The 26,768-nt window shown below is 38.8% G+C and overlaps 1 protein-coding gene across 1 annotated transcript in view; it reads right to left on the reverse strand.

Moving 5' to 3' along the window:
- Nucleotides 1–26,768, reverse strand: part of LOC133623677 (tyrosine-protein phosphatase non-receptor type 14-like) — a 112,767-nt gene that overhangs the window by 45,491 nt on the left and 40,508 nt on the right. Inside the window, exons 3-10 of the mRNA XM_072916292.1 lie at nt 16,601–16,698; nt 10,419–10,486; nt 10,267–10,337; nt 10,105–10,192; nt 9,945–10,033; nt 9,764–9,851; nt 1,349–1,431; nt 1,205–1,265 (exon numbers count right to left, since the gene is read on the reverse strand). Of these exons, the coding sequence (XP_072772393.1) occupies nt 1,205–1,265; nt 1,349–1,431; nt 9,764–9,851; nt 9,945–10,033; nt 10,105–10,192; nt 10,267–10,337; nt 10,419–10,486; nt 16,601–16,698 (646 nt within the window). The remainder of the gene's footprint in view (nt 1–1,204; nt 1,266–1,348; nt 1,432–9,763; nt 9,852–9,944; nt 10,034–10,104; nt 10,193–10,266; nt 10,338–10,418; nt 10,487–16,600; nt 16,699–26,768) is intronic.

Consider the following 26,768-nt stretch of genomic DNA (forward strand, 5'->3'; position numbering starts at 1 on the left):
GTTGTTGATAAACAAGTAATTATTTTAATAATTAAATATGGTCATTTTAAATGAATTATTATGATAATTTAAAATCAATTATTTCAAATATGTTTATTTTAATGTATAATTCTATGGCTGGATGTAATAAGGAGTCACGAAAAAATACAAATAAAAATACAATTAATTTTGATGTTTTTAGCAAAATATAGTAAAAATGTATTTTTTTATTTTTTTTTAAATTAATAAATATATTTATTTTTAGGTAAGATAAACATAATAATACAATGTATCTCTAGTCTGGATGATTTAGTTCTTGTCACCCTGTTGTCCTCCCGTCATGAAAAAAGGCTGTCCTCACTCAGGTCCGCATGGAGCTGGAGGGGGCGTGGCTTCCAGCTCCGGCTGAAAATCGGGAGATTTTCGGGAGAATATTTGTCCCGGGAGGTTTTCGGGAGAGGCGCTGAATTTCGGGAGTCTCCCGGAAAATTCGGGAGGGTTGGCAAGTATGTTGTAATCAGCCTGACCTAAGCCTTGATATTATTTTGTGTTTAACACATGGTTTCATATTCTTTGACAAGGGTGCAAACTGTTAGATAAATTATAATTATTGAATACAATTAAAATCAAGAGTAAGATAAAAAAAAAACAACAACAACTAACAAATAATAAAATAACTATAAATAAAACAATTAAAAAAACAAAAAAAAAGAACAATTTCCCATGTGGATCAATAAAGGTTGTCTAACCCTATTACTAATTCAGTGTTAATATTTAAGTGGAAAAGTTGGGCCCCGAGATCAAAAAGGTGAAGAAGCCCTGGGTTAGTTCATTTCTGACACACGTTTGATCCTTGAGGTTGTCAACGAGCAGCGCCTGCAGTCGTGCAGACGGACTTAGGAATATTCCAGAAGAGCGAGGGACCATTGTGCCACATTTAGCTCCCGCCATTGTCTGGCCAGCGGCGAGGGAGACGCACAAATCACTGCCTTCATCGTCACACCGGAAGTCACAGCAAGCGGCGGCCCGGCAAACTTTACAACAACACCCACGCCACACCACACGTTAAACGGTAGCCCAATTAAAGCGCGGCCCTGAGTGGGAGAGCGGGGTCAAGACTCTAACCGCACCCTTCACAAAAAACCTTCTGGAATCTAGCTCTACACAGGCCAAATATAAAAAAAAAGAAGCTTTTTTTGGGAGGATTGTGACAGGCTGAGCGTACCAGAGAGAGGCGGTGAGTCCAGGTGGGTCGCCTTCTGATTGGCGCGGGGGAATGAGTGGGCCTAAAGAGACAACACATTTATATCATTGTAAAGATAATAAATCAGATAAGAAGGAAGCAGGTGACTAAATATTGCAGACTCACTCCGCACAAATCTTGTTCTGTTTGTAGAACTTGTGTCTGGCCGTGAAAAGACGAGCGATGTACTTTGCCATTTCCATGTCCTCCTGAAGGCAAGAACAAAAACATTGGTGAGTGACGCTCCCACAGCACATGCTGCACATGTGCACTAGGCAGAGGTGGGTAGAGTAGCCAGAAATTGTACTCAAGTAAGAGTACTGTTACTTTAGAGATGTGTTACTCAAGTAAAAGTAAGGAGTAGTCACCCAAATATTTACTTGAGTAAAAGTAAAAAGTATGTTGTGAAAAAACTACTCAAGTACTGAGTAACTGATGAGTAACATACACACACATATCATATATATATATATATATATATATATATATATACACACACACACACACACACACACACACACACACACATATATATATATATATATATATATATATATGTATGTGTGGGGAAAAAAAATCACAAGACTATTTCATCTCTACAGGCCTGTTTCATGAGGGGGGGTTCCCTCAATCATCAGGAGATTTTAATGGGAGCATTCACATACCATGGTTTATATAGGGCACAGAGTGGGTGGGTACAGGCTGGCGTAGGGGCGTGGTGATTGGCTCATGTGTTACCTAGGAGGTGTTTCCGTCTATGGCGGCATGTTGTTACAATTTCGCTGCGCTTGTTGAGGGATGACAGGTCTGGACGGTAAATAATAAACAGTTTCTCTTTCAAGCATAGGTTGCATCTTTTATTACCACTATTGTAAGGTGTGCTGGATGCAAGAATTTGCCATGTTATTGAATATTCAACATTATTGTCTTTGAGGTCCCAAATGTGTTTGCTGAGTTCTGTGGTATTTCGCAGGTTTTTGTTCCTGAAAGAAGCCTTGTGATTGTTCCATCTGGTTTTGAATTCTCCCTCGGTTAATCCTACATATGTGTCGGATGTGTTAATGTCCTTGCGTGTTACCTTAGATTGGTAGACAACTGATGTTTGTAAGCACCCCCCGTTGAGGGGGCAATCAGGTTTCTTTCGACAATTACATCCTTTGTTGGTTTTGGAGTCGCTCTGTCCGAGGGCCGACGGCTCATTTGCAATTGTTTTGTTGTGGTTTGAGATGATTTGTCGTATATTGTTCATGCAGCTGTAGCTCAATTTAATGTTGTTCTTGTTGAATACTTTTCTTAGGATGTTGTCTTTGGGAAAGTGTTTGTCAATCAGATTGAGGAATTTGTGTCCAATGTTAGTTGAGACGTTTTTGCTGTATGGGGGGTTGTACCAGATGATGTCGTTTCGTTTCCTTTCTTTCATGAAGACAAGAATATAAGTTGGTGTATTACCTGATTCTGATGACTTGCATTGATTGTAATCAGACAGTAGTGCTGATAGCGTCCACGTTTTCAAATGGAGGAGAAAAAAGTTCCTCCTTTCTGTCTAATACCACATGAAAGTGGTTGGTTTTTGGCATCTTATTTGTCCAGCTTCCATATTCGTTTTTATACACTTTACAAGAAATACATTGGCGGCAAACTCCGTAGCTTGCTATCTTGTTTGCGCTGGCTTTCGGAGACTCTTGTTTTGAAAGCGCACGCGCGATGGAGCGGCACTTTTATTGTGAAGACAGGAACTGTGCAGTCAGTCTTTAGGCTTTTGACGGGATGTACGGTTGAAATAAAAAAGGGTCTTTTTTTCCTTCACACTTTTGATTGATTGATTGAAACTTTTATTAGTAGATTGCACAGTACAGTACATATTCCGTACAATTGACCAATAAATGGTAACACCCCAATAAGTTTTTCAACTTGTTTAAGTCAGGTTATGTGACCGCCTGGCTCTGTTTGATTGGTCCAACATCACCAGTGACTGCATCTGATTGGTGGAACGGAGTGAACGTCACCAGTGACTGTATTTGTTGAAACGCAGGCACTATGAAGGTCTGTCTGACAGACCAAAACAAACAAAGCGTCCATTAACAGATCGATAAAAATTAGTAGCGAGTAGCGAGCTGAATGTAGATAAAAGTAGCGGAGTAAAAGTAGCGGAGTAAAAGTAGCGTTTCTTCTCTATAAATATACTCAAGTAAAAGTAAAAGTATGTTGCATTAAAACTACTCTTAGAAGTACAATTTATCCCAAAAGTTACTCAAGTAGATGTAACGGAGTAAATGTAGCGCGTTACTACCCACCTCTGGCACTAGGGCAGTGTTTTTCCAACCTTTTTTGAGCCCAGGCACATTTTTGGCGTTGAAAAAAAATGCGGAGGCACACCACCAGCAAACATCATTAAAAAAACGAAACTCAGTTGACAGTAAAAAGTCGTTGTCGCAATTGTTGGATATGACTTTAAAGCATAACCAAGCATGCATCACTATAGCTCTTGTCTCAAAGTAGGTGTACTGTCACCACCTGTCACATCACACCCTGACTTATTTGGACTTTTTTGCTGTTTTCCTGTGTCTAGTGTTTTACTTCTTGTCTTGCGCTCCTATTTTGATGGCTTTTTCTCTTTTTTTGGTATTTTCCTGTAGCAGTTTTCATTAGAGATGTCCGATACTATCGGCCGATAAATGCTTTAAAATGTAATATCGGAAATTATCGGTATCGGTTTCAAAATTATCGGTATCGGGGGGTATATACTGTAGCGTCCCGGAAGAGTTAGTGCTGTAAGGGATTCTGGGTATTTGTTCTGTTGTGTTTATGTTGTGTTACGGTGCGGATGTTCTCCCGAAATGTGTTTGTCATTCTTGTTTGGTGTGGATTCACAGTGTGGCGCATATTTGTAACAGTGTTAAAGTTGTTTATACGGCCACCCTCAGTGTGACCTGTATGGCTGTTGACCAAGTTTGCTTATGTGTTGTCTGTCTAATTATAAATAATGCAGACGAGGCGTGTTGGCTGAGTTCTTGACGTTTACTTTCACAGCGTGCTCATAACCTCATTCTTAGCTGCCGGGTGGCGACATGCAAACAACACTTTTCGGGGCTACCACGCATGCTTGCCACTCCCGTTGCATGCTGGGTAGTGCAGTTGTTATATTCCCTAGCTCATAACATCACATCTTTCCCCCTATAAAGAAATAATGTTAACTCAATAAAGTGTATTTCTTTTTTTAGCTTTAACTTTTCATTTTTTTAGCATTGTAACCACATTTGCAAACAACTTTTCTCTTCATAGAATTTTCTTTCAATAAAGAAATAAAGTGCAAAAATGTCAAAGCATCATAACAAACAGTTATGTTCCAATAGCAGCAGAAGTGCACTTTTTGGAGAGCTGTATTATTTTCGGTTTTGTATTTTATTTAACACTATATTATTATTTATACACCTATAGTGATCACAGAGACAGGTTGTTTTTGTGTTACTGTATATATTTGTTTTTCTGGAAAATCCCACTTAATATACTTTGGGTAACAACAGTCAATATTTATTTTTTTTATTTTATTTTTTTAGGGGGATAACAATCAATATTTATTTATTTATTAGATTACATTTTTTTCTTATATAATAAAAGTGAGCTTTTGTTAAACCAAACATTGTGTGTTTTTTTTCCATATACAACAACCTATCTGGACTTGATAAGAGAATCGATAAGGAATTGGTTCGATAAGAGGATTCGATAATAGGCTCGAACTCGATAATTTCTTATCAAACATCATCCCTACAAGGAAGTAGGGATGTCCCGATCCAGATTTTTGCACTTCCGATCCGATACCGATACTGACCGATACCGGCCTACCCGAGCATGTATTAAAGTTTAAAGTTAGTTGTCAGAATCATGTTGAAAAGGGTTTTAGTACTCTTGATAACAACTAGCCAGCTGAATTAGGGGAGTTTGAATAATACACAATGGTTGGTAACAAGAAACTGACCTGTTTATTCAAGGATAAACACAAAATAGACAAAATTATACATGACAAACAGAAATGGCATCATTGAAACTAGGGCTGGGCGATATGGCCTTTTTTTAATATTGCGATATTTTAAGGCCATATCGCGATACACAATATATATCTCGATATTTTGCCTGAGCCTTGAATGAACACTTGATGCATATAATCACAGCAGTATGATGATTCTATGTGTTTTGATTGATTGATTGAGACTTTTATTAGTAGGTTGCACAGTGAAGTACATATTCCGTACAATTGACCACTAAATGGTAACACCCCAATAAGTTTTTCAACTTGTTTAAGTCGGGGTCCACTTAAATTGATTCATGATACAGATATATACTATCAGATATATACTATCATCATAATACAGTCATCACACAAGATAATCACATTGAATTATTTACATTATTTATAATCCAGGGTGTGGAGGGGGGCGCCGGATGTAAGTGTCAAAAAGACAGCCAAAAGAGTTTGATATGAGAATAAATCTAAAGTTAAAATATAGGGTAGAAATGCACCCATTTGCAGGAAATGTAGTCTTGATTTTCAAAATGTTCTTTCAAGGCTTGCATGTCTACATTAAAACATTCTTCTTCATACTGCATTAATATATGCTACTTTTAAACTTTCATGCAGAGAAGGAAATCACAACTAAAAAAATCACTAATTTTTTTCATACGGTGTTGATGTGGAAATTTTTGCCTCAGCATTTTGTTGGTGTGGGCGTGTGGCACCGAATGGAGATAAGCGTCTCGACAGACGTCACAATATTTGAACAATGATGACGAAAACCGTTTTCTCTGTCGTGTCCGTGTGTCGAAAATTGTTATGCGCTTATTTTTTTATTAGATTTTGCGCGTGGCATATAATTGCTATGCGCAGAGGACGCTTAAACAGTGCGCAATTGCACAGGCGAGCACCTTAGAGGGAGCGTTGCTCGCACGGCTGCGCTAGCATCACAGCTAACGTTAGCCATGCTGCTACCTCTCTGCTCGGGGAGGACGTATACGTATGTGACGTATGACGTGACAGTATGTGACGTGTGTAAGAAGGTGCGCTCGCTGTCTGTGAGAGGGAGACAGGAAAGAGTGAGAAGAGCCTGTCGTGTAATGCCAGCAGCTAAAAGCAACTGCGTGAGAATCCACAGACCTGTGGATGTGTTGAAGGTGTGCTGGAAAATGCGGAACAGAAATTAGGAAGCAGCAGAAAAGTGGAATGTATTATTTAAATCGGTGCGTTGGAAAACACGGACCGGAGTTTTTTTTTAAACTGGATCTGGATCGGCATTTTCCCATGCCTTGCCGATACGCAATTTTTGGCAAATATCGGCAGCCGATCCGATCCAAACATTGGATCGGGACATCCCTACAAGGAAATCTTTTACATTTAGAAAAAAATATTAATAATATGTCTCCTTTAATGCGCCTTATCAACCGGTGCGCCTTATGTGGAAAAAGATGAAAAATAGACCATTCATCGGCAGCGCGCCTTATAATCCGGTGCACCTTATGGTCCAGAATATACGGTACTAAACTAACTATACGACGTTGCAGCTGATAATGTGTCGGGGGCAGAGGTGGGTAGTAACGCGCTACATTTACTCCGTTACATCTACTTGAGTACCTTTTGGGATAAATTGTACTTCTAAGAGTAGTTTTAATGCAACATACTTTTACTTTTACTTAAGTATATTTATAGAGAAGGAACGCTACTTTTACTCCGCTACTTTTATCTACATTCAGCTCGCTACTCGCTACTAATTTTTATCGATCTGTTAATGCACGCTTTGTTTGTTTTGGTCTGTCAGACAGACCTTCAAAGTGCCTGCCTTACTGGTGACGTTTCACTTCGTTCCACCAATCAGATGCAGTCACTGGTGACGTTGGACCAATCAAACAGAGCCAGGTGGTCACATGACCTGACTTAAACAAGTTGAAAAACTTATTGGGGTGTTACCATTTAGTGGTCAATTGTACGGAATGTGTACTGTACTGTGCAATCTACTAATAAAAGTTCCAATCAATCAAAAGTGTGAAGGAAAAAAGATACTTTTTTATTTCAACCGTACATCCCGTCAAAAGCCTAAAGACTGACCGCACATGAGGACGTTCCTGTCTTCACAATAAAAGTGCAGCTCCATCGCACCTGCGCTTTCACAATAAGAGTCTCCGAAAGCCAGCGCAAACAAGCTAGCAAGCTACGGAGTTTGACGCCAATATATTTCTTGTAAAGTGTATAAAAACGAATATGGAAGCTGGACAAATAAGATGCCAAAAACCCACCACTTTCATGTGGTATTAGACAGAAAGGAGGAACTTTTCTTCTCCACCATTTGAAAACGTGGACGTTATCATCACTACTGTCTGATTACAATCAACGCAAGTCATCAGAATCAGGTAATACACCAACTTATATTCTTGTCTTCATGAAAGAAAGGAATCTATATGTTAAACATGCATGTATATTCATTAAAACACCTTTAACATGTAAACAAAAACAGCAAAATAAATACATATACATTATATACTGTATATATCAATGTATATGTATATATATATATATATATATATATATATATATATATATATATATATATATATATATATATATATATATATATATATGTATGTGTGGGAAAAAAATCCCAAGACTATTTCATCTCTACAGGCCTGTTTCATGAGGGGGGGTTCCCTCAATCATCAGGAGATTTTAATGGGAGCATTCACATACCATGGTTTATATAGGGCACAGAGTGGGTGGGTACAGGCTGGCGTAGGGGCGTGGTGATTGGCTCATGTGTTACCTAGGAGAATACCTACCGGAATCAATAAAAGGCTATCGATGCTGTCATCTAGCAAAGCTGAATTTGACCAAGCAACCCCCCCCGTACCAAAAAGCCCTTGATGAAAGCGGATACAATTTCACCCTCACCTATGAACCCACGCCAGGAAACCAGCCAAAAAAGAACAGAAAACGAAACGACATCATCTGGTACAACCCCCCATACAGCAAAAACGTCTCAACTAACATTGGACACAAATTCCTCAATCTGATTGACAAACACTTTCCCAAAGACAACACCCTAAGAAAAGTATTCAACAAGAACAACATTAAATTGAGCTACAGCTGCATGAACAATATACGACAAATTATCTCAAACCACAACAAAACAATTGCAAATGAGCCGTCAGCCCCCGGACAGAGCGACTCCAAAACCAACAAAGGCTGCAACTGTCGAAAGAAACCTGATTGCCCTCTCAAAGGGGGGTGCTTACAAACATCAGTTGTCTACCAATCTAAGGTAACACGCAAGGACATTAACACATCCGACACATATGTAGGATTAACCGAGGGAGAGTTCAAAACCAGATGGAACAATCGCAAGGCTTCTTTCAGGAACCGAAACCTGCGGAATACCACAGAACTCAGCAAACACATTTGGGACCTCAAAGACAATAATGTTGAATATTCAATAACATGGCAAATTCTTGCATCCAGCACACCTTACAATAGTGGTAATAAAAGATGCAACCTATGCTTGAAAGAGAAACTGTTTATTATTTACCGTCCAGACCTGTCATCCCTCAACAAGCGCAGCGAAATTGTAACAGCATGCCGCCACAGACGGAAACACCTCCTAGGTAACACATGAGCCAATCACCACGCCCCTACGCCAGCCTGTACCCACCCACTCTGTGCCCTATATAAACCATGGTATGTGAATGCTCCCATTAAAATCTCCTGATGATTGAGGGAACCCCCTCATGAAACAGGCCTGTAGAGATGAAGTAGTCTTGTGATTTTTTTTCCCACACATACATACATATATATATATATATATATACATATACATTGATATATACAGTATATAATTTATATGTATTTATTTTGCTGTTTTTGTTTACATGTTAAAGGTGTTTTAATGAATATACATGCATGTTTAACATATAGATTCCTTTCTTTCATGAAGACTAGAATATAAGTTGGTGTATTACCTGATTCTGATGACTTGCGTTGATTGTAATCAGACAGTAGTGATGATTACGTCCACGTTTTCAAATGGAGGAGAAGAAAAGTTCCTCCTTCCTGTCTAATACCACATGAAAGTGGTGGGTTTTTGGCATCTTATTTGTCCAGCTTCCATATTCGTTTTTATACACTTTACAAGAAATATATTGGCGTCAAACTCCGTAGCTTGCTAGCTTGTTTGCGCTGGCTTATATATATATATATATATATATATATATATATATATATATATATATATATATATATATATATATATATATATATATATATATATATATATGTGTGATATGAGTGTGTATGCTACTCATCAGTTACTCAGTACTTGAGTAGTTTTTTCACAACATACTTTTTACTTTTACTCAAGTAAATATTTGGGTGACTACTCCTTACTTTTACTTGCGTAATAAATCTCTAAAGTAACAGTACTCTTACTTGAGTACAATTTCTGGCTACTCTACCCACCTCTGGTCGGGGGATAGACGTGCGCACACTTGCAGAGACACAACACTCACCGTGTGAAAAATGATGGTGTCATCCCTGCTCGTTATCTCCACTGTGATGGCTGACTTGTTGTGTGCTATGGTGCCGATGTCCTTCCACCTGTCGCAAACACACATTTCCCCCCCCCCCCCCCCACAAATTTAGGCCCGCGGTCACCACGGCACATTTAAAGAACTCTAAAGTAGGACTTGCCTGTGGAGCATGATGGACCTCCCGTTTCTGTGTTTGACAAACACTCCGATGAAAGACATGCCGATGAAAATATCGTTGGTGTAGTTGTCCTGCAGATGAAGGAACATGTCTGAACAAATGCCATGAGAGCGCGGGGGATGTTCGGGGGTTTAGTATCCACCTTAGCAGGGAAGCTTTCCTGGCCAAAGCCGTCCAGTTTCTCCACCTCCTTGATGTACAAGAGCTCCGCCTCGGCCGCTTGCATCCGGCTGCAAATATGCATGACAAAAATATTGAAAAAAACCAACCTGTCAGTCAGTCATAAATATGAAGGTTGTAGTACCAGTGGCTCTTGTGCTCTTCTGCAACCTTTTGAGTCCACTCCTCTAGCACCTCATCCCCATTAGGCCAGTTCTAGGGGTTAAAAACACAACTGGAGCTCACTGCAATAAAGGTAAGTATTAAAAGTTATCAACGTGAATGAAGACTACTTACCACCGGAAAGAGCACGTACTCCCTGGGGAAGTCCTGAGACATAAACTGAGTGAAATCCCCAAAGTCAGCTGGAAAAACAGCAATTGATGCACGCTTAAAAACGTTTTTATGCATTTTAGCAATTTCTTATCGGCTATTAACCATACTTATTATGTTAGATCCACTATGGACTGGACTCTCACTATTATGTTAGATCCACTATGGACTGGACTCTCACTATTATGTTAGATCCACTATGGACTGGACTCTCACTATTATGTTGGATCCACTATGGACTGGACTCTCACACTATTATGTTAGATCCACTGTGGACTGGACTCTCACTATTATGTTGGATCCACTATGGACTGGACTCTCACACTATTATGTTAGATCCACTATGGACTGGACTCTCACTATTATGTTGGATCCACTATGGACTGGACTCTCACACTATTATGTTAGATCCACTATGGACTGGACTCTCACTATTATGTTAGATCCACTATGGACTGGACTCTCACTATTATGTTAGATCCACTGTGGACTGGACTCTCACTATTATGTTGGATCCACTATGGACTGGACTCTCACACTATTATGTTAGATCCACTATGGACTGGACTCTCACTATTATGTTGGATCCACTATGGACTGGACTCTCACACTATTATGTTAGATCCACTATGGACTGGACTCTCACTATTATGTTAGATCCACTATGGACTGGACTCTCACTATTATGTTAGATCCACTATGGACTGGACTCTCACTATTATGTTAGATCCACTATGGACTGGACTCTCACACTATTATGTTAGATCCACTATGGACTGGACTCTCACTATTATGTTAGATCCACTATGGACTGGACTCTCACACTATTATGTTAGATCCACTATGGACTGGACTCTCACTATTATGTTAGATCCACTATGGACTGGACTCTCACTATTATGTTGGATCCACTATGGACTGGACTCTCACTATTATGTTGGATCCACTATGGACTGGACTCTCACACTATTATGTTAGATCCACTATGGACTGGACTCTCACTATTATGTTGGATCCACTATGGACTGGACTCTCACACTATTATGTTAGATCCACTATGGACTGGACTCTCACTATTATGTTAGATCCACTATGGACTGGACTCTCACTATTATGTTAGATCCACTGTGGACTGGACTCTCACTATTATGTTGGATCCACTATGGACTGGACTCTCACACTATTATGTTAGATCCACTATGGACTGGACTCTCACTATTATGTTGGATCCACTATGGACTGGACTCTCACACTATTATGTTAGATCCACTATGGACTGGACTCTCACTATTATGTTAGATCCACTATGGACTGGACTCTCACTATTATGTTAGATCCACTATGGACTGGACTCTCACTATTATGTTAGATCCACTATGGACTGGACTCTCACACTATTATGTTAGATCCACTATGGACTGGACTCTCACTATTATGTTAGATCCACTATGGACTGGACTCTCACACTATTATGTTAGATCCACTATGGACTGGACTCTCACTATTATGTTAGATCCACTATGGACTGGACTCTCACTATTATGTTGGATCCACTATGGACTGGACTCTCACTATTATGTTGGATCCACTATGGACTGGACTCTCACACTATTATGTTAGATCCACTATGGACTGGACTCTCACTATTATGTTGGATCCACTATGGACTGGACTCTTACACTATTATGTTAGATCCACTATGGACTGGACTCTCACTATTATGTTAGATCCACTATGGACTGGACTCTCACACTATTATGTTAGATCCACTATGGACTGGACTCTCACACTATTATATTAGATCCACTATGGACTGGACTCTCACTATTATGTTAGATCCACTATGGACTGGACTCTCACTATTATGTTGGATCCACTATGGACTGGACTCTCACTATTATGTTGGATCCACTATGGACTGGACTCTCACACTATTATGTTAGATCCACTATGGACTGGACTCTCACTATTATGTTGGATCCACTATGGACTGGACTCTTACACTATTATGTTAGATCCACTATGGACTGGACTCTCACTATTATGTTAGATCCATTATGGACTGGACTCTCACTATTATGTTAGATCCACTATGGAGTGGACTCTCACACTATTATGTTAGATCCACTGTGGACTGGACTCTCACTATTATGTTAGATCCACTATGGACTGGACTCTCACTATTATGTTAGATCCATTATGGACTGGACTCTCACTATTATGTTAGATCCACTATGGACTGGACTCTCACTATTATGTTAGATCCACTATGGACTGGACTCTCACTATTATGTTAGATCCACTATGGACTGGACTCTCACTATTATGTTAGATCCACTATGGACTGGACTCTCACACTATTATGTTAGATCCACTATGGACTGGACTCTCACTATTATGTTAGATCCACTATGGACTGGACACTCACTATTATGTTAGATCCACTATGGACTGGACTCTCACACTATTATGTTAGATCCACTATGGACTGAACTCTCACACTATTATGTTAGATCCACTATGGACTGGACACTCACTATTATGTTAGATCCACTATGAACTGGACTCTCACTATTATGTTAGATCAACTATGGACTGGACTCTCACTATTATGTTAGATCCACTATGAACTGGACTCTCACTATTATGTTAGATCCACTATGGACTGGACTCTCACTATTATGTTAGATCCACTATGGACTGGACTCTCACTATTATGTTAGATCTACTATGGACTGGACTCTCACTATTATGTTAGATCCACTATGGACTGGACTCTCACACTATTATGTTAGATCCACTATGGACTGGACTCTCACTATTATGTTAGATCTACTATGGACTGGGCTCTCACACTATTATGTTAGATCCACTATGGACTGGACTCTCACACTATTATGTTAGATCCACTATGGACTGGACTCTCACTATTATGGTAGACCCACTATGGACTGGACTCTCACTATTATGTTAGATCCACTATGGACTGGACTCTTACTATTATGTTAGATCCACTATGGACTGGACTCACACTATTATGTTAGATCCACTATGGACTGGACTCTCACTATTATGTTAGATCTACTATGGACTGGACTCTCACACTATTATGTTAGATCCACTATGGACTGGACTCTCACACTATTATGTTAGATCCACTATGGACTGGACTCTCACTATTATGTTGGATCCACTATGGACTGGACTCTTACACTATTATGTTAGATCCACTATGGACTGGACTCTCACTATTATGTTAGATCCATTATGGACTGGACTCTCACTATTATGTTAGATCCACTATGGAGTGGACTCTCACACTATTATGTTAGATCCACTGTGGACTGGACTCTCACTATTATGTTAGATCCACTATGGACTGGACTCTCACTATTATGTTAGATCCATTATGGACTGGACTCTCACTATTATGTTGGATCCACTATGGACTGGACTCTCACTATTATGTTAGATCCACTATGGACTGGACTCTCACTATTATGTTAGATCCACTATGGACTGGACTCTCACTATTATGTTAGATCCACTATGGACTGGACTCTCACACTATTATGTTAGATCCACTATGGACTGGACTCTCACTATTATGTTAGATCCACTATGGACTGGACACTCACTATTATGTTAGATCCACTATGGACTGGACTCTCACACTATTATGTTAGATCCACTATGGACTGAACTCTCACACTATTATGTTAGATCCACTATGGACTGGACACTCACTATTATGTTAGATCCACTATGAACTGGACTCTCACTATTATGTTAGATCAACTATGGACTGGACTCTCACTATTATGTTAGATCCACTATGAACTGGACTCTCACTATTATGTTAGATCCACTATGGACTGGACTCTCACTATTATGTTAGATCCACTATGGACTGGACTCTCACTATTATGTTAGATCTACTATGGACTGGACTCTCACTATTATGTTAGATCCACTATGGACTGGACTCTCACACTATTATGTTAGATCCACTATGGACTGGACTCTCACTATTATGTTAGATCTACTATGGACTGGGCTCTCACACTATTATGTTAGATCCACTATGGACTGGACTCTCACACTATTATGTTAGATCCACTATGGACTGGACTCTCACTATTATGGTAGACCCACTATGGACTGGACTCTCACTATTATGTTAGATCCACTATGGACTGGACTCTTACTATTATGTTAGATCCACTATGGACTGGACTCACACTATTATGTTAGATCCACTATGGACTGGACTCTCACTATTATGTTAGATCCACTATGGACTGGACTCTCACACTATTATGTTAGATCCACTATGGACTGGACTCTCACACTATTATGTTAGATCCACTATGGACTGGACTCTCACTATTATGTTAGATCCACTATGGACTGGACTCTCACTATTATGTTGGATCCACTATGGACTGGACTCTCACTATTATGTTGGATCCACTATGGACTGGACTCTCACACTATTATGTTAGATCCACTATGGACTGGACTCTCACTATTATGTTAGATCCACTATGGACTGGGCTCTCACTATTATGTTAGATCCACTATGGACTGGACTCTCACTATTATGTTAGATCCACTATGGACTGAACTCTCACTATTATGTTAGATCCACTATGGACTGGACTCTCACACTATTATGTTAGATGCACTATGGACTGGACTCTCACACTATTATGTTAGATCCACTATGGACTGGACTCTCACACTATTATGTTAGATCCACTATGGACTGGACTCTCACACTATTATGTTAGATCCACTATGGACTGGACACTCACTATTATGTTAGATCCACTATGGACTGGACTCTCACACTATTATGTTAGATCCACTATGGACTGGACTCTCACTATTATGTTAGATCCACTATGGACTGGACTCTCACTATTACATTAGATCTACTATGGACTGGACTCTCACACTATTATGTTAGCTCTACTATGGACTGGACTTTCACAATATTATGTCAGACCCACTCGACGTCCATTGCATCCGGTCTCCCCTAGTGGAGGGGTGTACATTGTGGACGCTGTCTTTGCTCCACAGTAAGTCTTTGCTGTCCTCCAGCATTCTGTTTTTGTTTACTTTGTAGCCAGTTCAGTTTTAGTCTCGTTCTGCAAAGCCTTCCCTAAGCTTCAATGCCTTTTCTTAAGGGCACTCACTTTTTGGTTTAAGCATTAGACACCTTTTTACCTGCACGCTGCCTCCCCTGTTTTCGACATCTACAAAGCAATTAGCTACTGGCTGCCACCTACTGATATGGAAGAGTATTACACGGTTACTCTGCCGAGCTCTAGACAGCACAGACACTCAACAACAACACATCATTTGCAGACTATAATTACTGCTTTGCAAAAAATATTTTTAACCCAAATAGGTGAAATTAGATCATCTCCCACGGCACACCAGACTGTATCTCACACTGGCACACTAAGATGTTTTGTTAAAATAAAGCCAATAATGCAATTTTCTTGTGGTCTTCTTTTTTTTTTAGAAAAGTATCGAAATACATTTTGGTACCGGTACCAAAGTATTGGTATCGAGACAACACTAGTGTGGGGCCTTAAAAGTGACTGTGGAGCAAAATGTACGCAGAAATTACATATCTGATATCTATTAAGTGGACCACAAGGTAGTGTTTGAAATGTAGATTAGAATCATCATCATTCACCCCTTCTTGTAAGTGATCCCAAAACAATGTGTACAACGTAGATGTAGTCCTCCCACTGACAAGCTGCAAGTGCATCCTAAGTAGTGTTTTGCTCCTTGCATAGTAAGCGGATCCTCGCCTCCCCGGACTGATAACGGTCTTCCCGGTGGAGGCCAAGACTAACCTTGGAGCTGGTGATAAGCAAACTGTCTGTTTACATTCCCCCGGAGACACAGACATCAACCAGGAGAGTGTGAGTGTGTGTGTAAAGACTGATACCATAGGAACTCAAGTGGACTGGGCTCTCCCCTGCGGTATGCAGCCATATTAGGTAGTGGAGTCAAGACGACCTGAGAAACGTGTGAGGTTGTGCTCTTTTGTTTCTGTCCGTCTCCCTTCGGGTAGATTATTCGCATGAGCCGTTCGTACTTGGATGTCACCCATCACACGGTCTTACCTTGTACTGCTAGGCCGGCTAGTCGGATGCCCTGCTCCACCGTGCAGTGCAGGCGTCCGTCCAACAGTTCCTTCTTCACCTGAAGGTAGTACTGATACCTGAAAAACAGAACGGGGCGAGTAAGGTTAGAGCAGTGGTTCTCAAACTTTTTTTGTCATCCCCCACTTTGGACAAGGGGGAGTTTTCAAGCCCCACCTGCCCCCATCGCCCCAACAGAGCGCTAATGCCAAGCTTTAACATTTTCAAATTTATTGAACATCAAGTTGTATACATTCAAACTCAATAACATAAAATAACATCAAGTTCAATAATAAATAAAATAACTGTGCAGCTGTGGTATAACTTGCATCAAGTTCAATAATGAATAAAATAACTTCCATCAAGTTCAATAATAAATAAAACAAAAGTGTTATAACTTGCATCACGTTCAATAATAAATCAAAAAAAGTGTTATAACTTGCATCACGTTCAATAATAAATCAAAAAAAGTGTTATAACTTGCATCAAGTTCAATAATAAATCAAAAAAAGTGTTATAACTTGCATCAAGTTCAATAATAAATCAAATAAAAGTGTTATAACTTGCATCAAGTTCAATAATAAATCAAATAAAAGTGTTATAACTTGCATCAAGTTCAATAATAAATCAAAAAAAGTGTTATAACTTGCATCAAGTTCAATAATAAATCAAAAAAAGTGTTATAACTTGCATCAAGTTCAATAATAAATCAAATAAAAGTGTTATAACTTGCATCAAGTTCAATAATAAATCAAATAACTTGCATCAAGTTCAATAATAAATCAAAAAAAGTGTTATAACTTGCATCAAGTTCAATAATAAATCAAAAAAAGTGTTATAACTTGCATCAAGTTCAATAATAAATCAAATAACTTGCATCAAGTTCAATAATAAATAAAACAAAAGTGTTATAACTTGCATCAAGTTCAATAATAAAAAAAATAAAGTGTTATAACTTGCATCAAGTTCAATAATAAATCAAATAACTTGCATCAAGTTCAATAATAAATAAAACAAAAGTGTTATAACTTGCATCAAGTTCAATAATAAATAAAAAAAAGTGTTATAACTTGCATCAAGTTCAATAATAAATAAAACAAAAGTGTTATAACTTGCATCAAGTTCAATAATAAATCAAAAATGTGTTATAACTTATACTTCCCGGTGAATGACACAGTGTGTGCCCGTCATATTTTTGTTTCTCTGCAGGCGCTGGCTCTGGCTCGACGACCTTTGAGGTGCGAGTCACAAATGTATATATTTGTGTAATTGTGGTCCACACATTAGCCTGCTACCCATCCGCGCGAAAGTTTGTTCCACTTAGCCCCGCCCCCATTAGTTACTGTTGTTATGTCTGTCAAACTTTCGCTTCTACCGAGAAATGTAAAGCCTACAGTAAAAATAAGTACCGGTAATTTCCATTTATTTATATAGCGGATTTCATAGACAGAATCACAAAGTGATTTACAGTGTGTATAGAAAATGAAAGCATAGTAAAAAAAAAAATTCTAAGAATATAATAATTAAAAAAAAACATTTTAAGTGAAATTTCCTCCCGTTCCTCGCGCCCCACCTGTCATGTCTCTATTCCCCACCAGTGGGGCGCGCCCCACACTTTGAGAAACGCTGGGTTAGAGTTACGTCTTACGGAGACTCACTTTACCCGAGGGCAGCAAGAAAAAGAAGCAATCCTACGAACTGAGGAGTATAATTTGTGTTCGCATATGTGGGTTTTTTTTTTTTAAGCCATGCGCCATCAAAAAATACTATCTAGACCAGGGGTCGGGAACCCGCGGCTCCGGAGCCGCATGCGGCTCTTTGATCACTCTTATGCGGCTCGGCAGCTTACTTGCTGAACCCCCCAATTTTCCCGTGAGACTTCCGGATTTCAGTGCCTCTCGCAGAAAACTCCCGGGATTAATATTCACCGATTTTCACCCTTACGGTTATAATAAGGGTGTGCCATGATGGTACAACATTTGGCGCTCTCTACAATCTGTATTAACAGCGTGCCAGCCCAACACTTGTTATACAATATACATCTTCTACTCAGTGGCCTAGTGGTTAGAGTGTCCGCCCTGAGATCGGTAGGTTGTGAGTTCAAACCCCGGCCGAGTCATACCAAAGACTATAAAAATGGGACCCATTACCTCCCTGCTTGGCACTCAGCATCAAGGGTTGGAATTGGGGGTTAAATCACCAAAATGATTCCCGGGCGCGGCCACCGCTGCTGCCCACTGCTCCCCTCACCTCCCAGGGGGTGATCAAGGGTGATGGGTCAAATGCAGAGAATAATCTCGCCACACCTAGTGTGTGTGTGACAATCATTGGTACTTTAACTTTAACTTTAACTTTACACGTACGTGACAGCAAGGCATACTTGGTCAACAGCCACACAGGTTACACTGACGGTGGTCATATAAAACAACTTTAACACTCTTACTAATAATGCGCCACACTTTGAACCAAAACCAAACAAGAATGAGAAACACATTTCGGGAGAACATCTGCACCTTAACACAACATAAACACAACAGAACAAACACCCAGAATCCCATGCAGCCCTGACTCTTCCGGGCTACATTATACACCCCTGCTACCACCAAACCCCGCCCCCACCCCAACCCTGCTCCCTCACACATCAACCAACCCCCCTCTGTGCGTCGGTTGAGGTGGGCGGGGTTTGGTAGCGGGGGTGTATAATGTATCCCGGAAGAGTTAGGGCTGCATGGGATTCTGGGTATTTGTCCTGTTGTGTTTATGTTGTGTTACGGTGCAGATCTTCTCCCGAAATGTGTTTGTCATTCTTGTTTGGTGTGGGTTCACAGTGTGGCGCATTATTAGTAAGAGTGTTATAGTTTTTTTTTATACCGCCACCGTCGGTGTAACCTGTGTGGTTGTTGACCAAGTATGCCTTGCTGTCACCAACGTGAGCAAGCGGAAGCCCCATACAAGGTGTGGCTGATCAGGCACGCTGGTTGTGGTGTGCGCTATATGCTGTACCATCAAGGCTCGCATGACGCTGACAGGCGCCATTCATTTAAAACCTGTGTGCCGAACCAGCTTTAAAATTCTATATAAAGGTGTGGGCAGCGTGTCTGAGACCCCTGGTTTATACATAGCACAAAGCAAAAAAAAAACTTTGTATGCAGTGTTATTTCATTTAAAATTTCAAAAAAAATTTGCGGCTCCCATTGTTTTCTATAATTTGCGAAACTGGTCCAAATGGCTCTTTGACTGGTAAAGGTTGCCGACCCCTGATCTAGACCAGTGTTTTTCAACCACTAGTGTACCGTGAGATATTGTCTGGTGTGCCGTGGGAGATTATGTCATTTCACCTAATTGGGTTAAAAAATGTGCAAACCAGTAATTACAATCCGCAAATGTGCTGTTGTTGAGTGTCGGTGCTGTCTAGAGCAGTGTTTTGCAACCTTTTCTGAGCCAAGGCACATTTTTTTCATTGAAAAAATCTCGAGGCAGACCACGGGCAGAAAACGTTAAAAAAAATTAAACTCAGCAGCCGATATTGACAATAAAAAGTTGTTCTCGCAATTGTTGGATATGACTTTAAACCATAACCAAGCATGCATCACTATAGCTCTTGTCTCAAAGTAGGTGTACTGTCACCACCTGTCACATCACACCCTGACTTATTTGGACTTTTTTGCTGTTTTCCTGTGTCTAGTGTTTTAGTTCTTGTCTTGCACTCCTATTTAGTTGTTGATTGTCATGTCATGTACGGATGTACTTTATGGACGCTGTCTTTGCTCCACACTCTGTAAGTTTTTGCTGTCGTCCAGCATTCTGTTTTTGTTTACTTTGCAGCCAGTTCAGTTTTAGCTTCGTTTTGCATAGCCTTCCCTAAGCTTCAATGCCTTTTTTTAGGGGCTCTCGCCTTTTGTTTATTTTTGGTTTAAGCATTAGACACCTTTTTACCTGCACACTGCCTCACTGTGATCACGACAAACCATGTTCCCGACATCTACAAAGCAATTAGCTACCTGCTGCCACCTACTGATATGGAAGAGTATTACACGGTTACTCTGCCGAGCTCTAGACAGCACAGACACTCAACAACAACACATCATTTGCAGACTATAATTACTGGTTTGAAAAAAATATTTTTAACTAGGGATGTCCGATAATGGCTTTTTGCCGATATCCGATATTCCGATATTGACCAAACCCTTAATTTGTCATGTCTGTGTGATCATGTTTTGTTTTAGTCATGTTCGGTTTTGTTTTTGGACTTTTTGTGCACTTTTGTTTTGTTTTGTCACCATAGCAACCCATTAGCTTTCACCTGTCACGTCACGCACCTGTTTCACGTTTTGAGTCACGCACCTGTTTTCGTTAATCATGTCGGTAGTATTTAAGTTCATTGTTTTCAGTTTGTCGTCCTGGTGACATCCCGGATTCATACCCCTGTCACACTTTTACCTCTGCGCACTTCATGCCATGTCCAAGTAAGTTTTTTTCTATTAATGCCACAGTTAGTGTTTTTTGTTGCAAGTCTTTTGGTTTCGTTAGTCAAGTTTGTACATCCGCCTTGAGCGCGCTTTTTGTTCCTTTGAGTGTTATAAATAAATATGTATTTACCTTCACGCCATGACCAGTCCAGCTTTACTTGCATCTCGGGAAAACAAACACACCATAGTCCTCGTCTTGACATAATTACAGATACCGATATCAACCGATATCGATATATACAGTCGTGGAATTAACACATTATTATGCCTAATTTGGACAACCAGGTATGGTGAAGATAAGGTACTTTTAAAAAAAAAATTATAAAATAAAATAAGATAAATAAATTAAAAACATTTTCTTGAATAAAAAAGAAAGTAAAACAATATAAAAACAGTTACATAGAAACTAGTAATTAATGAAAATGAGTAAAATTAACTGTTAGTACTATTAGTGGACCAATCATGTGTGCTTACGGACTGTATCCCTTGCAGACTGTATTGATATATATTGATATATAATGTAGGAACCACAATATTAATAACAGAAAGAAACAACCCTTTTGTGTGAATGAGTGTAAATGGGGGAGGGAGGTTTTTTGGGTTGGTGCACTAATTGTAAGTGTATCTTGTGTTTTTTATGTTGATTTAATTAAAAAAAACAAAAAAAAACGATACCGATAATAAAAAAACGATACCGATAATTTCCGATATTACATTCTAAAGCAGGGGTACTCATTACATCGATCGCGATCTACCGGTCAATCTCGGAGGGTGTGTCAGTCAATCACCAGTCAGGCATTAAAAAAATAGTCCTAAAAATGAGCGATCATAAATCTTCACTATGACGTCACTTTCGTCACTGGATTGACATTCACGGCACCCGAGGGTCTTCTGAGATGACGCTGGCTGCTGCCAGCTCATTAAAATTACCGACTGGAAGGCGAGAAACACTTTATTTCAACAGACTCTGGCGCCGTACCTGTCGTCAAAACTCCAAAGACCGACTGCACAGTTGCACAACAAAAGCTCTGCTTCATCCTGCCTGCGCTACCAAAATAAGAGTCTCAGAAAGCTGGCGTGCACAAGCTAGCAAGCTACGGAGTTTGCTGACAATGTATTTCTTGTAAAGTGTATACAAAGGAGTACGGAAGCTGGACAAATAAGATGCCAAAAACCAACCACTTTCATGTGGTATTGGACAGAAAGGAGGACTTTTTTTCTCCTCCCTTCGAAAATGCGGACGTTATCATCACCACTGTCTGATTCCAATCAATGCAAGTCATCAGAATCAGGTAATACACCAACTTATATTGTATTCTTGTCTTCATGAAAGAAAGGAATCTATATGTGTTAAACATGCTTGTATTATCATTAAACACCTTTAACTTGTTAACAATATTAACTATATGTGTTAAACATGCTTGTATTATCTTTAATCACCTTTAACTTGTTAACAAAATTAACTATATGTGTTAAACATGCTTGTATTATCTTTAAACACCTTTAACTTGTTAACAATATTAACTATATGTGTTAAACATGCTTGTATTATCTTTAAACACCTTTAAGTTGTTAACAATATTAACTATATGTGTTAAACATGCTTGTATTATCTTTAAACACCTTTAGGTTGTTAACAATATTAACTATATGTATTAAACATTCTTGTATTATCATTAAACACCTTTAAGTTGTTAACAATATTAACTATATGTGTTAAACATGCTTGCATTATCTTTAACCACCTTTAACTTGTTAACAATATTAATTATATGTATTAAACATACTTGCATTATCATTAAACACCTTTAACTTGTTAACAAAAACATATATTTCATAAATAAGTAAATATAAATGATATATATGAATGAGGTAGATCCCCACGACTTGACCAATTGAAAAGTAGCTCGCCTGCAGAAAAAGTGTGAGCACCCCTGTTCTAAAGCATTTATCGGCCGATAATATCGGCAGGTCGATATTATCGGACATCTTTATTTTTAACCCAAATAGGTGAAATTAGATCATCTCCAACGGCACACTACAGTGGTTGAAAAACACTGACACATGGAACCCATGTAATGCCTGTTATGGGCCCTACTGTTGTACAAGGGTTGAGTATGTTTTTTTTCTTCCAAAATAGCCACAACATGAAAAATCCATCCATTTTCTGAAAATAAATTCTAAAAAGGCACAGGATGAAACGCCTTTTTTAAAAAAAAATTTCAACCATCGTACGCATCAAGACAAAAAAGTTGCAACAGAAGCCTTTTGCAGAATTCAGCTGAGGAATGAGTGAATCACAGATTGACATTTATATTACGGCGCAGCCCTGTGATGCCACAACTGTGAGGTGGCGTAACACGAGAAGAAGAAGAACGCTACAATTTGCTGTGCCAATGTTTGGGGGGGGGGGGACCAGGATGCCTTGCGGTGTGGGGCTGTGGTGGCTTTTGCCTGGCAGTAAGATGATACAATACAACATGACACTGCTCGGATTGTTGAGGCCACCAGAGATTTTCACACAATGCGGTTCAATTCCCAAAGGTTTCCTTTTTGTCCACTTTTAGCTGAGGGCTGAGCGAGAATGGTGTGGCCACACAGGGAGGAGGAAGGGTGGCGGCATTAAAGACTTGTTTCCTGTTTGTTGCCATGGCGCCCAACTGCAGCACACAAGCAATGGTCACCAACAAACGTGCTCAAGTGTCATTGCAGGACGACATCATTTCATTTGGGACACTAAAGTTCCTCCTTCTCACCTCCTCACTTCTGCTTTTCCCCTTTTTTTAGCTTCTCGGCAGCGTACTGTCGGGCCTATAATCTGACCCCGCCCTCCTCCTCCCCGCACCCTGTCATTACACCCTGTTGGCTGGGATGCCGTTCCGTTCCCGTGGCAACCCCTCTAATTAGCCAGGCCGCACCGCCCGCAAGGGAGGGCGGAGCTTGACGCGGTCATGAGGAGGAGGAGCTTAGCTTAAAAATATTGTGGGTCGTTGTTTGCACGAGAGAGAGTTTCACGCACCGTAGAGGCGGACAGGAAACTGTTGAAAGTACGACAAAAATGGTCCAAACTACATAGCATGGCCACAAAAAAACATCTCATCTTATCGAGCTTAGGTTTCTACTAACCTTTCTGGCTTCTGACCCCTGAAACCAAACCCGACTAGTCGACACGTGACCTCTGCAGACTCGAAGCATATGGCTGCAGGTTATTGAGTCAACATCTTCTTCCCTTCTCCTTTTCATTTTGGCGGTTACTCCTCCTAAACCCCCGTGTGCAGAAACGCACATAGTCGGGAAAAACAAGCTACACCTCTTAGTATGACTGACTTGAAATTTCTCGCACACGTTGGCAAAGGAAAAACAACTCTTGGCTCGAAGGCCAGTGCACATCCTGTGATAATAAATAAGACTAAAAAAAAAAATAAAAGTTTAGGCTGCCATTGGTTAAGACAGCGTTTGTCAAAGTGTGGGGAATAGAAACATGACAGGTGGGGCGCGAGGAACGGGAGGAAATTTCACTTAAAAAAATTTTTTTTAATTATTATATTCTTAGATTATTTTTTTTTACTATGCTTTCATTTTCTATACACACTGTAAATCACTTTGTGATTCTGTCTATGAAATCCGCTATATAAATAAATGGAAATTACCGGTACTTATTTTTACTGTAGGCTTTAAATTTCTCGGTAGGAGCGAAAGTTTGACAGACATAGCAACAGTAACTAATGGGGGCGGGGCTAAGCGGAACAAACTTTCGCGCGGATGGGTAGCAGGCTAATGTGTGGACCACAATTACACAAATATATACATTTGTGACTCGCACCTCAAAGGTCGTCGAGCCAGAGCCTGCAGAGAAACAAAAATCTGACGGGCACACACTGTGTCATTCACCGGGAAGTACAAGTTATAACACATTTTTGATTTATTATTGAACTTGATGCAAGTTATAACACTTTTTTGATTTATTATTGAACTTGATACAAGTTATAACACTTTTTTTTTTTATTATTGAACTTGATACAAGTTATAACACTTTTTTTTTATTTATTATTGAACTTGATGCAAGTTATTTGATTTATTATTGAACTTGATGCAAGTTATAACACTTTTTTTGATTTATTATTGAACTTGATGCAAGTTATAACACTTTTTTTGATTTATTATTGAACTTGATGCAAGTTATAACACTTTTTTTTTATTTATTATTGAACTTGATGCAAGTTATTTGATTATTTATTGAACTTGATGCAAGTTATAACACTTTTATTTGATTTATTATTGAACTTGATGCAAGTTATAACACTTTTTTTTATTTATTATTGAACTTGATGCAAGTTATTTGATTTATTATTGAACTTGATGCAAGTTATAACACTTTTTTTTATTTATTATTGAACTTGATGCAAGTTATAACACTTTTTTTTAATTTATTATTGAACTTGATGCAAGTTATAACACTTTTATTTGATTTATTATTGAACTTGATGCAAGTTATTTGATTTATTATTGAACTTGATGCAAGTTATAACACTTTTTTTTATTTATTATTGAACTTGATGCAAGTTATAACACTTTTGTTTTATTTATTATTGAACTTGATGCAAGTTATAACACTTTTTTTTATTTATTATTGAACTTGATGCAAGTTATAACACTTTTTTTGATTTATTATTGAACTTGATGCAAGTTATAACACTTTTATTTGATTTATTATTGAACTTGATGCAAGTTATAACACTTTTATTTGATTTATTATTGAACTTGATGCAAGTTATAAATTTTTTTTTGATTTATTATTGAACGTGATGCAAGTTATAACACTTTTTTTGATTTATTATTGAACTTGATGCAAGTTATAACCCTTTTTTGATTTATTATTGAACTTGATGCAAGTTATAACACTTTTTTTGATTTATTATTGAACGTGATGCAAGTTATAACACTTTTTTTGATTTATTATTGAACTTGATGCAAGTTATAACACTTTTATTTGATTTATTATTGACCTTGATGCAAGTTATAACATTTTTATTTATTTATTATTGAACGTGATGCAAGTTATAACACTTTTTTTGATTTATTATTGAACTTGATGCAAGTTATAACCCTTTTTTGATTTATTATTGAACTTGATGCAAGTTATAACACTTTTTTGATTTATTATTGAACGTGATGCAAGTTATAACACTTTTTTTGATTTATTATTGAACTTGATGCAAGTTATAACACTTTTGTTTTATTTATTATTGAACTTGATGGAAGTTATTTTATTTATTATTGAACTTGATGCAAGTTATACCACAGCTGCACAGTTATTTTATTTATTATTGAACTTGATGTTATTTTATGTTATTGAGTTTGAATGTATACAACTTGATGTTCAATAAATTTGAAAATGTTAAAGCTTGGCATTAGCGCTCTGTTGGGGCGATGGGGGCAGGTGGGGCTTGAAAACTCCCCCTTGTCCAAAGTGGGGGATGACAAAAAAAGTTTGAGAACCACTGATGTAAACTCACTACACCGGTATGTTTTAGCGCTTTCATGGCGAGTTTACTGACAGATATAAGTAAGAACTTTACACTACTTTATATTAGAGGAGGATGAATGTCCCATAACAAGAAGATAGAGAAAAAGAAGAACCACCTGGCTGCTCAGTGTCCGCCCTGAGATGGGTAGGTTGT

The sequence above is a fragment of the Nerophis lumbriciformis genome, linkage group LG26 (assembly GCF_033978685.3).
Source record: "Nerophis lumbriciformis linkage group LG26, RoL_Nlum_v2.1, whole genome shotgun sequence".
Lineage (NCBI taxonomy): Eukaryota > Metazoa > Chordata > Actinopteri > Syngnathiformes > Syngnathidae > Nerophis > Nerophis lumbriciformis.